This window comes from Mus caroli, chromosome 2 (assembly GCF_900094665.2).
Source record: "Mus caroli chromosome 2, CAROLI_EIJ_v1.1, whole genome shotgun sequence".
In the NCBI taxonomy this organism is placed as follows: domain Eukaryota; kingdom Metazoa; phylum Chordata; class Mammalia; order Rodentia; family Muridae; genus Mus; species Mus caroli.
Genome location: NC_034571.1, coordinates 147,787,945 through 147,801,428, shown reverse-complemented (window position 1 = coordinate 147,801,428; position 13,484 = coordinate 147,787,945). Strand labels below are relative to the sequence as shown.

Here is a 13,484-nt window from a genome sequence, read left to right as displayed (position 1 = left end):
AAAAAAAAAAAAAAAAAAAAAAGAAAGTAAATGGGTTCCCAGGGGTGGGGAGGCAGGGTGGAGACGGGCACAGAGGTGGTGGCTCTTAGAAGAGGAAGAGCAAGGACGAGCACAGTGGGCAGGATCTGGAGAGGAGCCTGAGGGGATGAAGAGAGCCTCTAGAAGGGTTGGAGCTAGAGAGTAAGCTGGGGAGGTTTAAGGGTTCTGGAATATTCTAGGAACATGGTCATTAAGAGGATGGAGACCGCAGAGGTAAGGGCAGCTCATGAGAACAGCATTTCAGTCTTTGGAGATGTAAGCTGAGAAGAAACCACATTTACCTGAATAGTAAGGATTTTCCTTGAATGTTAAGGCCTCTTGTCATTAACTCCTATCAAAGTAGAAATCTGGCTTCTTAAACAAGACTGGGCCCTGGTGAGGTTTAAAGAACCCTTTCTTACCACCCCCACCCCACCCCCAGCCAAAAAAAGGTTCCTTTTGTGTGTATTTGAGTTTGAGGTGAGTTCTGGGCAGGTTCTGGGGCCTAGACTGACCAACAGTGGCCCAGTGAGGTCTCCAAGGATGGTTGTGAATAGGGAGTATCATGGCTAGGGGTCTTTTGCCTGTGTGTGTAGGTCGGTGTACTGTATGTGCGCCTAGTGCCTGAAGCCAAAAGAAAGTGTTGGATCTCCTGGAACTGACGTTGCAGATGGTTGTGAGCCACTAGGATGGCACTGCCATGAATCTCAGTCCTCTGGAAGAGCAGCCAGTGCTTGTACTCATCTCTTAGCCCATGCATATCCCCCTTTTCAGCAGAGTTTTACTGGCTAGCCCAGGATGGCTTAGGATTCGCTATTTAGACCAGGCTGGCTTCAAACTCACAGAGATCTACCTGCTTCTGCCTCCTGAGTGCTAGGGTTAAGGGTGTACACCACCACACCCAGCTTGAACCTTTTCCCTTTAAAAAGAAAAAAAAGATTACTTATTCATGTGTTTTACGTATATAAACAATCTGTCTTTGTTCACATCAGAAGCAAGGATCAAATCCCGTTATAGCTGGTTGTGAGCCACTGTGTGATTGCTGGGAATTGAACTCAGGATCTTTAGGAAGAGGAGCAAGTGCTCTTAACCACTGAGCCATCTCTCTGATCCCCTTGAACCCTTTCTTAAGACCAAAGACTGCAAAAAACAAACGGGAGAGGGATTCCTGAAGAGAGAAACCTGGTAGAGAAAGGAGAAGAACACAGATCAGCTGTGAGTGATGCTCGGGGAATCTAGAATTTGTCCACTAAACAGAAGTAGTTTGGGAAGGGAGCGAGTGGGTTTACTGGAAAGAAATGAGACAGCTGTAGATGGTGTCAGCTCTTCTCTTGGGAGTAACTCCTGTGTCCCTGCCCCACTGTTACTGCTCACCCCCAGCACCTCCCCATCCCTCTACTTGCCCACCATGCCTCCCTACCCTATCCACAGCAGTCTGTCTTAGGGAGTATTTCAGAGCTCAGACCACGGTTCTCTTCATTCACATCTGCTCCTATACTAACCCAGCAAAGGCTTTCTGGGACCTCTCTGAGCCATAGTTGCTGAGCCTGGGACCCAGAATCTGTCCATATCGAAAGCTCCTTTCCAGAACATGCAGAGGAGAATAGAAGAAAAGTTCCAGAGAGCCTGGTTTCTCTAAAGCTCCAGAATGGCGCGTGGACGCTGAGCCCTGAGGTTTATACGTTGGTTTAATCCATGGCTTATCATTATTTATGAGTCTATCTTCCTCACTCATCTGTGAGCTTTTCCAGGGCAGACACAAGCTCTTACTCATCTTTGGGAACCCCCTGCCCCAGTACTAGCTGAAAGTAGATACTGAATCCACGTTGGGGAGACTGGGTTGAGGGAAAAGGGAAGTGATGGATATGGAGAGGCAACTGTATCTGTGACAGGGGCCTGAAAGGCTCAGTAGATAATGGTCCTTCCTCCTCGAAAGTTCAGAATGGAGCAAGAAATAAGACATCAGACAGATGAACGTAAAAATGGTGGGGTTAATAGTTTCTCTGATGAGCATCAAACAGACTTGCTAATTCCCATAGATAGAGCTAAACATTCATGACAGGACAGAGCTCCTCCTTGCAGAGGCAGGCAGGGCTCCTTTGTGAGTTTATAAAGAATAGGAATATACAGAAGATGCTGTTTCCCTAAGGTGGGGCAGGGGAGGAGGAGGAGGAGAAGGAGGAGGAGGGGGGAGGAGGAGGAGGAGGAGGGAGGAGGGAGGAAAGAAGACATGCTTGTGAGAATGAATCCAAAAAGACCTGAGCCCAGCCCCTTCCCAAGCCATCACCAGACAAGCCTTTTCTCTTCCGTGAGAAGGAAAGGAAACAGCCATGAGGATGCTAAAGAGGGACAGCCCTCTCAGCTGTCTCTCTCTACAGAGTGGAGTGGGGACATGAGTGGGATTGTGTGGAATCATCGGGTGGGGTCGGATGGATGGATGGATAGAGCCAGAGGCCGGTAAGGATAAGTAGATGGTTAAGATGAGTCCTTACAGTATCACAGCTATTCTCCAGAAAAAAAAAAAAATGTCCTGCATGCTGGGGAAGTGAATCCTCTCACACACATATGCAGAGGAAAGGATGATCTTGCCTCCTAAAGGCACTGGTGGGACCATTCAGCTACACTCAACTGACATTGCTGGCAGCCATCTTCAGTCTCAGATCTACAAGAGACTGATTAGACAATGGAACTCTTCTGTCCCTGCCTCATCTCTATTCGGACCAATATCCACTCCTGTCCTCCCAGGGCCTGAGGAGCTCTGAACTCCTCTCAGCAGGTCCAGAGAGGCTACAGTCACTCTGTCAGACAGTGGCCATGGACTTACTCCTTACAACCTTCCACTGGCCTCATTTTACAGAGTAAGTCCCCGTGACTCAGAAGGTGACCTAACCTATTAAGAGGTAGCGACATTGCTCCAACCAGCGGCTCTGACTCAGTTCACTTGGCACAACCATGGTCCCTGGTAGGCTAGCCCCGGGTCTCAGCCCCTGGGATTTACAGGATGGGACAATTGGGAAGCTGGTGACCTTCTAAAGACCCATGTGGCATTCTGTGAATGAATCACACTTGAATGGGCTGTTTCAGGCCACTCTTAAACACTGGGTCTCCTGAGCATCCTTGGATTTGGCTCTGGAATCTTCCCAACTTCCTCTGTGAGGCCCGCAGGATTCTTCCTGGTGCAGTTCTGGAGACTTCCCTGCGGTCCCTTGCTAGGCTCCTTGGACCCCACCTTCCTTCCAGAGCATCCTGGCCTTCTTCCTCCAGCCTGGAATGGCTTGTTTGACAATCTGCATCAACTGAGTGCAGATTTATTTGTTTTGGAGATAGTCTCACTATGTAGGCCTCGAACTCACAGATATCTTCCTGCCTCCCAAGTACTGGGACTAAAGGTGTGTGCCACCACACCCAGCATATATGTGTGTATACATGCCTTTTGAAACAAGACTTTTCTATGTAGCCCAGCTGGCCTTAATTTCAGTCTCCCTGACTCAACATCCTGAGTGCGCACTATACTACACCTGGCTGAGCCCTCCTCATCCTCACTAAGCAGCTCCACCCAGCCTCCAGGACGCTTCCCACTGTCCTCCTTGCCTCTCTAGCTCTCCACCACCCTCCTTCAGAATCTTGTCTCTCCTGACCCAGACCACGGTGATGGTGTGTGACAGTACTAATAGCCTGAGACTGGAATACTACAGCCAGCCTCTGTCCCATCCCTTCATGACAGGCACCTACCCAGGCGCCACTCCACTTGAGATAGCCGACAGACAAGACTAAGTGGCCCCCAGGAAGTCCAAGCATTGCCAGGAAGGCGCCGGACACTCCCCCTGGACAGGAAAACATTTTCCTTCCCCTTAATAACAGTCATTAAGGGGCCTGTGCCACACATAGTGCAGCCACGGGCTGAGCTTTGGTCTGTCAAGTGGCTCCCATAACCCTAGGCCAGCACCTCAAGGCCCAGCCCCAAGGCCAATATCCACCTGTTTACCCTCTCATTGCCCTTTACCCACTCAGTCCAAAGGGAGGAGTACCTGTCTTACAACCTGGGGAACCTAGATTTGATCCACATCCTATTATTACTGGGACGTCAGGGATACTTGGAACCATTTTCCTTTCACCTTCTCACCCTGCTCCTTTGCACTAAGCTACAGAGAGAGAGGAGAGAAAGGGAGGGAGAGAGAGAAAGAAAAAGAAGTAGGAGGAGGAGGAGAAGGAGCAGGAGCAGAAGCAAGAAGAGGGAGAGGGAGAGGGAGAGGGAGAGGGAGAGGGAGGGGAAGGAGAAGGAGAAGGAGAAGGAGAAGGAGAAGGAGAAGGAGAAGGAGAAGGAGAAGGAGAAGGAGAAGAAGAAGAAGAAGAAGAAGAAGAAGAAGNAGAAGAAGAAGAAGAAGAAGAAGAAGAAGAAGAAGAAGAAGAAAAGAAGAAGAAGAAGAAGAAGAAGAAAAGAAGAAGAAGAAGAAAAGAAGAAGAAGAAGAAGAAGAAGAAGAAGAAGAAGAAGAAGAAGAAGAAGAAGAAAAGAAGAAGAAGAAGAAGAAAAGAAGAAACAAAAAACGGCAACAACCACAACAGAACTCCACATAATCCAAAACTGGAGTCAAGAGCTACCCCACCTGCCTAAATACTCAGTAGCCAAGTGGATCTTCACACAGACATGCAAAGTAGGTGCACATGGCAGCATGCAGCACTCAGGCAGATAGCTCAGTGCACACCCAAGCCCACGGACATTACAGTGTGCACGCAGTCATGCACAGGTACGGTTCTGCATTACCTCATTTACCTGTATTTAGTTTTTCTCTACTCTTACAAAGATAGAATCTAGCCAGGCATTGTGATGCATGCCTGCAACTGCAGCACTTGGGGAACTGAGGAAGGAGAATCAGGAAGAGAAGGTGATCTGATATTTCGTAAGTTTGAGGCCAGCCTGTCTCCCAGCACTTGGGAGGCAGAGACAGGTGAATTTCTGAGTTCGAGGCCAGCCTGGTCTACAAAGTGAGTTCCGGGACAGCCAGAGCTACACAGAGAAACCCTGTCTCGAAAAAAAAAAAAATCAAAATATAATGAATAACACTTAGCAAAGTTTCTAGTCTCGTGCTGTTTAAATGATGCAATTATAAAAAAACCAAGCATATAAACAAACAAGTTATCTATTAGTGTTCACATTGGATACACACACAATGAGATAACCAGCAGGCATGCTACCTCGTGGGTGGAACGAAGGCATTGTACTAAGTGAAAAGAAGCTATTCACACAAAGACAAATGCACGGGCAGTGGTTCCCCTAAAAGAGGTCCCTGAGGCAGTTTATAAGAACCAAAATCGAGCAGACTCTATGGAGAGGGAGAAATGCAAAGTGCTTTGTGGACAGAGTCTTAGGTTTGCAAGACATTGAGGTCTGAGATGGATGTAGTGGTGGGTGTACTTAATGCCACTGAAGTCCACTGACAGCAGTGGTAAATTCTGTGTGCATTTTTACCGTAGTTAGAAGTAGTAGACATCTGGGCAATGGTGGCACACACCTTTGATCCCAGCACTCAGGAGGTAGAGGCGGGTGGATCTCTGTAAGTTTGAGGCCAGCCTGGTCTACAGAGCAAGTTCCAGGACAGCCAGGGCTACCCAGAGAAACCCTGTCTCAGAAAATCAAAACCAAAGCCAACTAATCAAAAAAAAAAAAAAGTGTTAAACAAGGGGCCAGGGCCAGTGAGGTGGCCAGCAAAGGTGTCTGCCACCAAACCTGGCGTAACCCCAGGATCCACAGAGTAGAGACAAGAACCAGCTCCTGAAAGCTATCCTCCTCTGGCCTCCACACATGGTCTACGGAGCACACATGCATGCATGCACACACACACACACACACACACATACACACACACACAGTAAACAAACAAACAAACAAACAAGCAAATACATTTAAAAGGTAATAAACAAGATACAGCACTAAAAATATGTTGCCATGGTAAACCCAGTGGGCTCAACAGCTCAGGAGCCTGCCTGCCTCTGGGAGCCCTTATTCTCCCCTCACACAAATCTAGAGATAAGGTGCTAATGAGGGCTCTGTTACTCTTGCTGTCCCCACAGCTCATTGCCCTCCCACGCCTGACTTTGTTTACCTAGCTTCTTACCACTTTAGTAGCCTATCAAACACCCCCCCCCCATTCCCCCCAGGGAAGGGCCCCTTAGAGGACCTGGTGCTTAAGTTTCTGCTGCCACTCCTGGGATGAAATGGAATCATTTGAGGCCTTAGTCAATGGCTCCCTATTCCCTGGGCCCCTCATGCCTCTGTCCCATCTCCTACTTACCCTTTCCATCCACCCATCTCCACCCTGAGATCTCTTTCAGAAAAGCCTGTGTTTTAGACCCCAAATAAACTAAATTCAGTCATCTGTGACATAAAGCTTTAGGGTCTCCTGATTTCTGAACACCCTCATTAGATCTTACACCTCTGCAGGAAGGTGATAACTAGTCTAGTCCCCCTGTCCCCCATTCTGCCACCGTGTGCAATTACCCACTGATGACCCCTTCTTTGGAGCAAAACTGCTTCCCCATTCTGAGAGGACAGACCTACACGTCCTGAGGCAGACACCTGCTCTGTTTTCGTCCCATCCTTGCTGTGTATCTGTCTGCTGTCTGCCCCAGTGGAGGGGAGCCTGGCTCCTATCAGGCTGAGGGTATCCCCAGAGCTCAGTGTTCTGGAGGTGCAGCCGTCTGCCCTAGCCCACCACTCCACGCACAGACACAGTCCTTACAGCACTGACTGAAAAGTCAAGTTCCAAGCATGGCAGCTGCTGTGTCTCAGTGGATAGTGCTCATCTAACAAAACCCTGCATTAGACTCTCAGCACCACAGAAACTGGGCATGGAGGTGCATGCTGTAATCACTGGGGAGGTGGAGGCAGGTCATCCTTGGCTACCTTGTGACATCAAGGTTAGCCTGGGCTATACTCAGTCCTTTTTTTTTTTTAAGTGTGTTTTGCCAACATACATATATGTATATGTGCCCCTTACATGCCTGGTTCCCCCAGAGCTCCTAAGAGGGCATTAGTGCTGCTGGATCTGGGAGTTACAGATGGTTGTGAGCCACCACATGGGTAGGGATGTATGTGGATGTGTGTGACTCTGAACATCCCTCACCCCTCAACATCCAGGGTGTGGTGTGTGTGTGTGTGTGTATGTGTGTGTGTGTGTGACCTAATCTCTGCAGGTTGCTGAAGGTCAGGGAATACAGGGAAGACTGGGAAAGAGCCAGCAGCACACATGAAGGGCCTGGCACTGCCACTTCCCCGAGCAGGCGTGTCCCGACAATAGACAGACTGGGTGGGACTGACCCGACAGGTTCCCAAGGCCAGGGGCAATGGGGGAGGAGCTTGGTTCAGACTTAGGGTGGCAACAGTTTGGGGGCCCTGCTGCACATGCAGGGCTGCCAAGCTGGCGCCAGTATCTTCTTCCTTATAGCAGCCAACCCAGATGCAAACCATGGAGCCTCGGGTGGGTTGGGCCCTAGGTGGATACGCACATTTAGCTGAATAGCGCCTTCTGGGACCCAGGGCATGGCAGGACCCCTGCGGAGCCGGGTGGAGGAGCTGAAGCGGCCCTGGTGGAGGGAGAGCTCACCCCTGGTGCTCCAGCACAGCGAGGCTGCAAGACTGGCAGCAGATGCCCTCCTGGAACGGGGAGAGGCTGCTTACCTTCAGGTCATCTCCGAAGAGCGGGAGCTGCCCTTCCTGAGTGCCCTGGACGTGGACTACATGATCAGCCATGTGCGTGGGGTTCCTGAGCTCAGCGAGGCCCAGGGGTCAGAGACCTTAGGCCAAGACCTCAGCATGCTCTCTGAAGTTACCTCAGGCACATACTTCCCTATGGCTTCTGACTTAGATCCCCCGGACCTGGACCTGGGCTGGCCCGAGGTGCCACAGGCCACAGGTTTCAGTCCCACTCAGGCGGTGGTTCATTTTCAAAGAGACAAGGGCAAGAGCATCAAGGACCTGCTGCGATTCCTCTTCAGCCAGGCCCAAACGGTAAGAGCCTCGCCTCTTCATTCATTTTATAGCTGTGGGCACAGATGTGGACTCTCAGGGGGTGGGGTTGGGGGGTAAGGAGACCAGTTTGAGCCACACATGGAGAATTGGAACTAGAGTCTCTGCCCTCTGTTAGATTCCCAGTGGGTAGAGGATGGGCAGGTGTTTTATTTTCCTTGGTACCCTTGGCATGCATGAGCCTTAGCATAGATAGCTCAGGGCTCTGGAACTTCACCCGAGAAGTGCACGTTACGTTACTGGAAAGGGTCCTTACCTTATCTTTCTTGGGGGGGAGTCTGTAGACTTCATCAAAAAAAATTTAAGATTTATTTTTATTTTATGTTGATGAGTGTTTTGCCTGCCTTGCGTGTGTGTGTGTGTGTGTGTGTGTGTGTGTGTGTGTGTGCACGGTGTACATGCCCGGTGTCAGTGGAGGCCAGAGGAGAGCATCTAATCTCCTGGAACTAGAGTGACAGACGGTCATTGAACTGCCCTGCGTGCTGGGAATCGAACCTAAGTCCTCTAGAAGAGAAACCAGTGTTGTTCTTAACCATTGAACTACCTCTCTGGCCCTCAGAAAGTTCTGTGACTCCTCCCTCCCCACCCCAGACTAAGAATTCAACCATGGTGAACATATGAACAGCCCACCTTGACTAACGAAGGAAGACACCGAAGACAGAGAGGGTCTAGAAGGAACTTGCCCAGAGAGGTTGTCTGGGTCTAACCCGGGGCACAGCTCAGCTTAACCCCAGCTGCATAGCAAACCTTAGCCTGCATAGCTGCATCAGCAGCCGGGTCTGAAGCAGGGCGGAGGGCACTGGTAGGTGGGTTTTGGCATGGGCTATGTTTTTATTTTGTCATGAAGGAGGACTGAAGAGTGGTCGCTGCCGAGTCTGGGGACATTAGGAAGGGGTAGTCCCACCTGGGATCCCACCAGCGCTGCCAAGGCCTTGCTAGCAAGCTCGCCTGTGCCCTAGGCACAGGAGGACTGAGTTTGAGTGGGGTAATTAGCGAGTTTGTTGCCTTGGTCATCCTTGTCCCCCTTTGATCTTTCCTGCTGGCTCCTCCCACACTGGCCAGACCTGTGCTGCATACAAGAGCATCCCCAGTGCCCTGCCTGCTCACCACCAATTAGACCTTTGTGCCCCTGGGCTAAGAGTCGGGCTTCTGGGCTGAGCCACCAAGGAGGCAGCAGGGAAGGGGAAAGAGTTTAGCTTCTGTTGTGTGCCCAGCAGCTTTATCCCTTGTAACTATGGGATGCACCCATGTAGCAGACCAGGAAGCTGAGGCTCTCTAGGTAAGCCCAAGACTCTACTTCTAGGAAGTGGAGGATTATGCATTCTAACCCACTTCCTTTTGGCTCCAAGCTGCAGTGGTGGTCTCCATCCCTCCCAGGCCACTTCACAGGACAGAAGACTCACAGTAGACACACACAATGGGAAGAAGGGACAGCTGGGGGCATGAGAAATACCCTGTATATTGGAGGTACAAACCTCAGCCGACTGGGAAACTTGGCTTCACTTAGCACAGACAACAGGACGTTGTGAACAAAGCTGTCACACAAGACCTCTGCAGCTTCAAAAGCAAGGCTTGACAAAAGACATGGGAATTCCTGGGCCTGGGTTGCAGCTTTCTTCCTTGTATGGAGCCTCAGAGAGGCAGGCTCCCCTAGGCCAAGAGTGAAGCTGGTGCCAATGAGGAATATAGGAAACCAGCCTGAAAACTGGGGTCTGCTTCTGACTCCTGCCTTCTCCAATTCTCTAACGAACAGAGCTTTAACTCACATAGTTGATCTATAAGCATCTTTGAGACTCTGTTACCAGACACTGTCCATTGACATCCCTCAAGGACTGGAGAGATGCCTCAGAGGTGTCTGCTCTTCCAGAGGTCCTGAGTTCAAGTACCAGCAACCACATGGTGACTCACAACCATCCATAATGAGATCTGGTGCCCTCTTCTGGCCTGCAGGCAGAATGCTGTAGTCATAATAAATTTTTTTTTTTTTTTTTTTTTTTTTTTTTTTTGGTTTTTTGAGACAGGGTTTCTCTGTGTAGCCCTGGCTGTCCTGGAGCTCACTCTGTAGACCAGGCTGGCCTGGAACTCAGAAATCCGCCTGCCTCTGCCTCCCAAGTGCTGGGATTACAGGCGTGCGCCACCACTGCCCGGAATAATAAATAAATCTTGAAAAGAAGAAAGAAAAAAAGAAAGAAAAACACCTCAAACACTTTAAAACAACCAGGTTAAGACAGTCAATTCTCACTGTGGCCAAGCTAAGAATGCTAGGCTAAGGCACCGTGGCACATGCTGAAATCCCAGTAATCAGGGGGCTGAGACAGGAGTGAGCTCAAGGCCAGCTTGGATTGCCAGGTTACGGACTATGGATCTAGATATAGACATAGACATAGACATAGACATAGACATAGACATAGACATAGACATAGACATAGACATAGACATAGACATAGACATAGACATAGACATAGANAGACATAGACATAGACATAGACATAGACATAGACATAGACATAGACATAGACATAGACATAGACATAGACATAGACATAGACATAGACATAGATACATAGAGATAGAGATGTATGAGAATCTGATTCTGGTGTTGCGTTGGCTCCTGGCTTCCAGCCCCATACATTTCCTGGGCCGGAATATGCCCTTCCTCTTTCAGGTGGTGGCTGTGGTGATGGACGTTTTCACTGACATGGAGCTCCTGTGCGACCTGATGGAGGCCTCCAGCCGACGTGGCGTCCCTGTCTATCTCCTTCTGGCTCAGGAGCACCTGAAGTACTTCCTGGAGATGTGTTATAAGATGGACCTCAATGGGGGCCACCTGGTGGTCAGTATGGGCTGAGCGCTACAAACATGGAAAGGGGCGGGGGAGGATTTGGGAGGGCAAGAGGGCCAGTTGGTGGCCATCGAGCATTAGGGGGTCAGCGGAAGTGGGACACAGGGTTCTTTTATCTTTGTGGGACTGGACACCCTTTGGGTCACAGACATGGCCTGACTGCTAGTTTTTTCTTCTTCCTTTTTTTTTTTCAATTTCTTTTTATAATTTTAAATTATGGGTCCATGTATGTGGTGCTCATGAAGGCCAGAGGTGCCAGAATGCCCTGGTGTTATAGGGAACTAGGAGCCACCTCCCAGAAAGAGTTGGGGCTAGAACACAAGTCCTCTGAAAGAGTGCTCTCAACTACTGAGTCATCTCTCCAGCCCTGAGCTCCATTGTCCCAAGGCCACCCTCCCACCAAACTCCCTCTACTCTTGGCCCAGAATATGCGTGTGCGGAGCACATGTGGAGACACGTACTGCAGCAAGGCAGGTCGCCGATTCACCGGCCAGGCCCTGGAGAAGTTTGTCATCATTGACTGTGAACAGGTGGTGGCAGGCAGTTACAGGTGAGACGGTTAGAGGGAGAGGGTCCTGGGGGCAGGGCCATGACCTGGTAAGGGCATCTGAGATCTTACGGCCCTGCATCTCTTCTATCCATCCCTTCAAATGAAGCACCTACTGTGTGCTAGGCACCGTGCAGGGCAAGAGCTAGGTGGGAGCCCACTCTACTCAATACTTTGGCATGGAGAGTAACTACTGCACGGAAACAGAAGGGCTTTGGAGACCCTCATCCTTGGCCCGACTCCAGTTCTGACTCTGGCTGAGCCTTGGACTCCGTGCTTTGACTCCTTCCTAACTCTGATCCCTCTGCCCCCCCAACCCTCCAGCTTCACTTGGCTATGCAGCCAGGCCCACACCAGCATGGTTCTGCAGCTGAGGGGCCACATTGTGGAAGACTTTGATCGGGAGTTCCGATGTCTGTATGCGGAGTCACAGCCTGTGGAGGGCTTCTGTGGCAATGAGGATCCACTGATGCCCCAGGTCCCTCGCCCTCCCCCTGTGACTCTGGCCTTTGGACCTGCAGTTCCAAGCGCCACAGGCTCCTCACCCTCTAGTAACAGCCTCAGCAGCATCAAGCACTCCCCTCTTCTGGCCCGGTCTTCCTATCTTGCTCTACCCGGAGGTGGTGGCCGCAGTGACATGGGTATGGGGTCCTCATCCCCAGGTCCTGCCTACCATGAAGCTGGTGGCCAGCCATCCCTGTATCGTCAACTTTCAGATCCCAACCATATCTCCTCTCCTGGACCCTATAGGGCCAACCTGAGCAAGCTGGGCGCATCACCATGGTCCCAGTCCTCCCCCGCCCTCAACCACAGCAGTGCCAGTCCTTTGACCCTGGCAGTGGGGTCACCTCTGCTGCCAAGTTCCCGCCCTCTCCTCCACTTTACTAGGGGTGTCCCAGCACTGTCCCGGCTTCCAGAGAATGGGCTCCCAGCGAGCCAAGACCCTAGCCTTCCACGCGGCCGTTGGGTACCTGGCACAGCTCTGGAGACAGTGGAAGAGAAGAAACTATCCCTGAGTCAAAGCCATGACCGCCTGGATCGCCTCAGCCCCTTCACTAAAGTGGGAGAAGCAGGAGGTCCCAACTCTAGAGTCACCCCCGATTCAGGTTCCCTTCAGCATGGTGAGCTGGCTCTAGATGACAGGAGATTGTCCCTGAGTCACAGCCACAGTCAGCTGGATCTCCTGTCCCAGGGTCAGGGTGTTCCTGAGTCAAGTTCCCTCAGACCTGGTGAGCTGAGTCTAGAGAACAGGAAGCTGTCCCTAAACCATAACCATGGCCAACTGGACCTCCTGCCACAGAACCCCAAGCCCCAGGCTCCTAAGATACCCTCCGATGCCTATTCTTCAGCCGGGCCCGGCAAGCCAAGTCTAGATGACCGACGGCAGACCCTAGGTCACAGTCAATTGGACCTCATTACCAAGTTTGGCCCATTCAGGAGTGAGGGACCTGGACCCAATTGTCCCCCAGAACCAAGCCCAGTTCGCATGGCTGGAGTAGGCTCTGCAGATGAGAAGCGACTGACCCTAGGCCACAGCAAACTGGACCTCATCACCAAGTATCATCAGCTGCAGGGTGCCAGGCAGAAACCTGAGCCGGGCATCCCAGGAGCTTCGGTGAGTGGCCATCAGAATGGTAGTAACAATGACCTGTTTGCACCTGAGAAACGGCTGACCTTGGGCCACAGCAAACTGGACCTCATCACTAAATACAACAAGTCCAAATTCAAGCAGCTCCGAAGTCGCTTTGAGTCCTAGCCCTGCCCCTTGCAGGGGCAGATCCTCCCTCCATGCAGAGACGACACGCTCAGGTTCAAGTCTGGAGTGTGAGGGTATGAAGCTGGGGTGCTGCATAAAGAAGCCCAGGCCAAAAACTTCCTGGTCGCACGACTCTTACACACACACACACACACACACACGAGTTACTGAGTGTTTCCTGTATGTTTGGGGTTGGACACGTCACACCAGTTATTGTCATTCTCCATCTTCTCTAGATAGAACCTCTTGTTGGTATATAGATGTATCAAGTATTATTCTTCCCATTTTTCAAAAGCC

General features: G+C 50.8%; 1 protein-coding gene across 1 annotated transcript; it reads left to right on the top strand.

The window, feature by feature from the left end:
* Window positions 1–7,413: 7,413 nt before the first annotated feature.
* Fam83c (family with sequence similarity 83 member C) lies at window positions 7,414–13,187 on the top strand. The gene is made up of 4 exons (XM_021157106.1): window positions 7,414–8,024; window positions 10,708–10,875; window positions 11,310–11,434; window positions 11,756–13,187. The coding sequence occupies exons 1-4, from the start codon at window positions 7,557–7,559 to the stop codon at window positions 13,185–13,187; spliced, it is 2,193 nt and encodes a 730-aa protein (XP_021012765.1). The 5' UTR covers window positions 7,414–7,556.
* The last annotated feature ends 297 nt before the right edge of the window (window positions 13,188–13,484 follow it).

Excerpts from the sequence above, each read along its gene's own strand:
- Fam83c (XM_021157106.1), top strand. The coding sequence starts at position 7,557 with ATGGCAGGACCCCTGCGGAGCCGGGTGGAGGAGCTGAAGCGGCCCTGG. Across the intron at positions 8,025-10,707 it reads TCTTCAGCCAGGCCCAAACG|GTGGTGGCTGTGGTGATGGA; the intron begins GTAAGAGCCTCG and ends TTCCTCTTTCAG. Across the intron at positions 11,435-11,755 it reads GTGGTGGCAGGCAGTTACAG|CTTCACTTGGCTATGCAGCC; the intron begins GTGAGACGGTTA and ends CCAACCCTCCAG.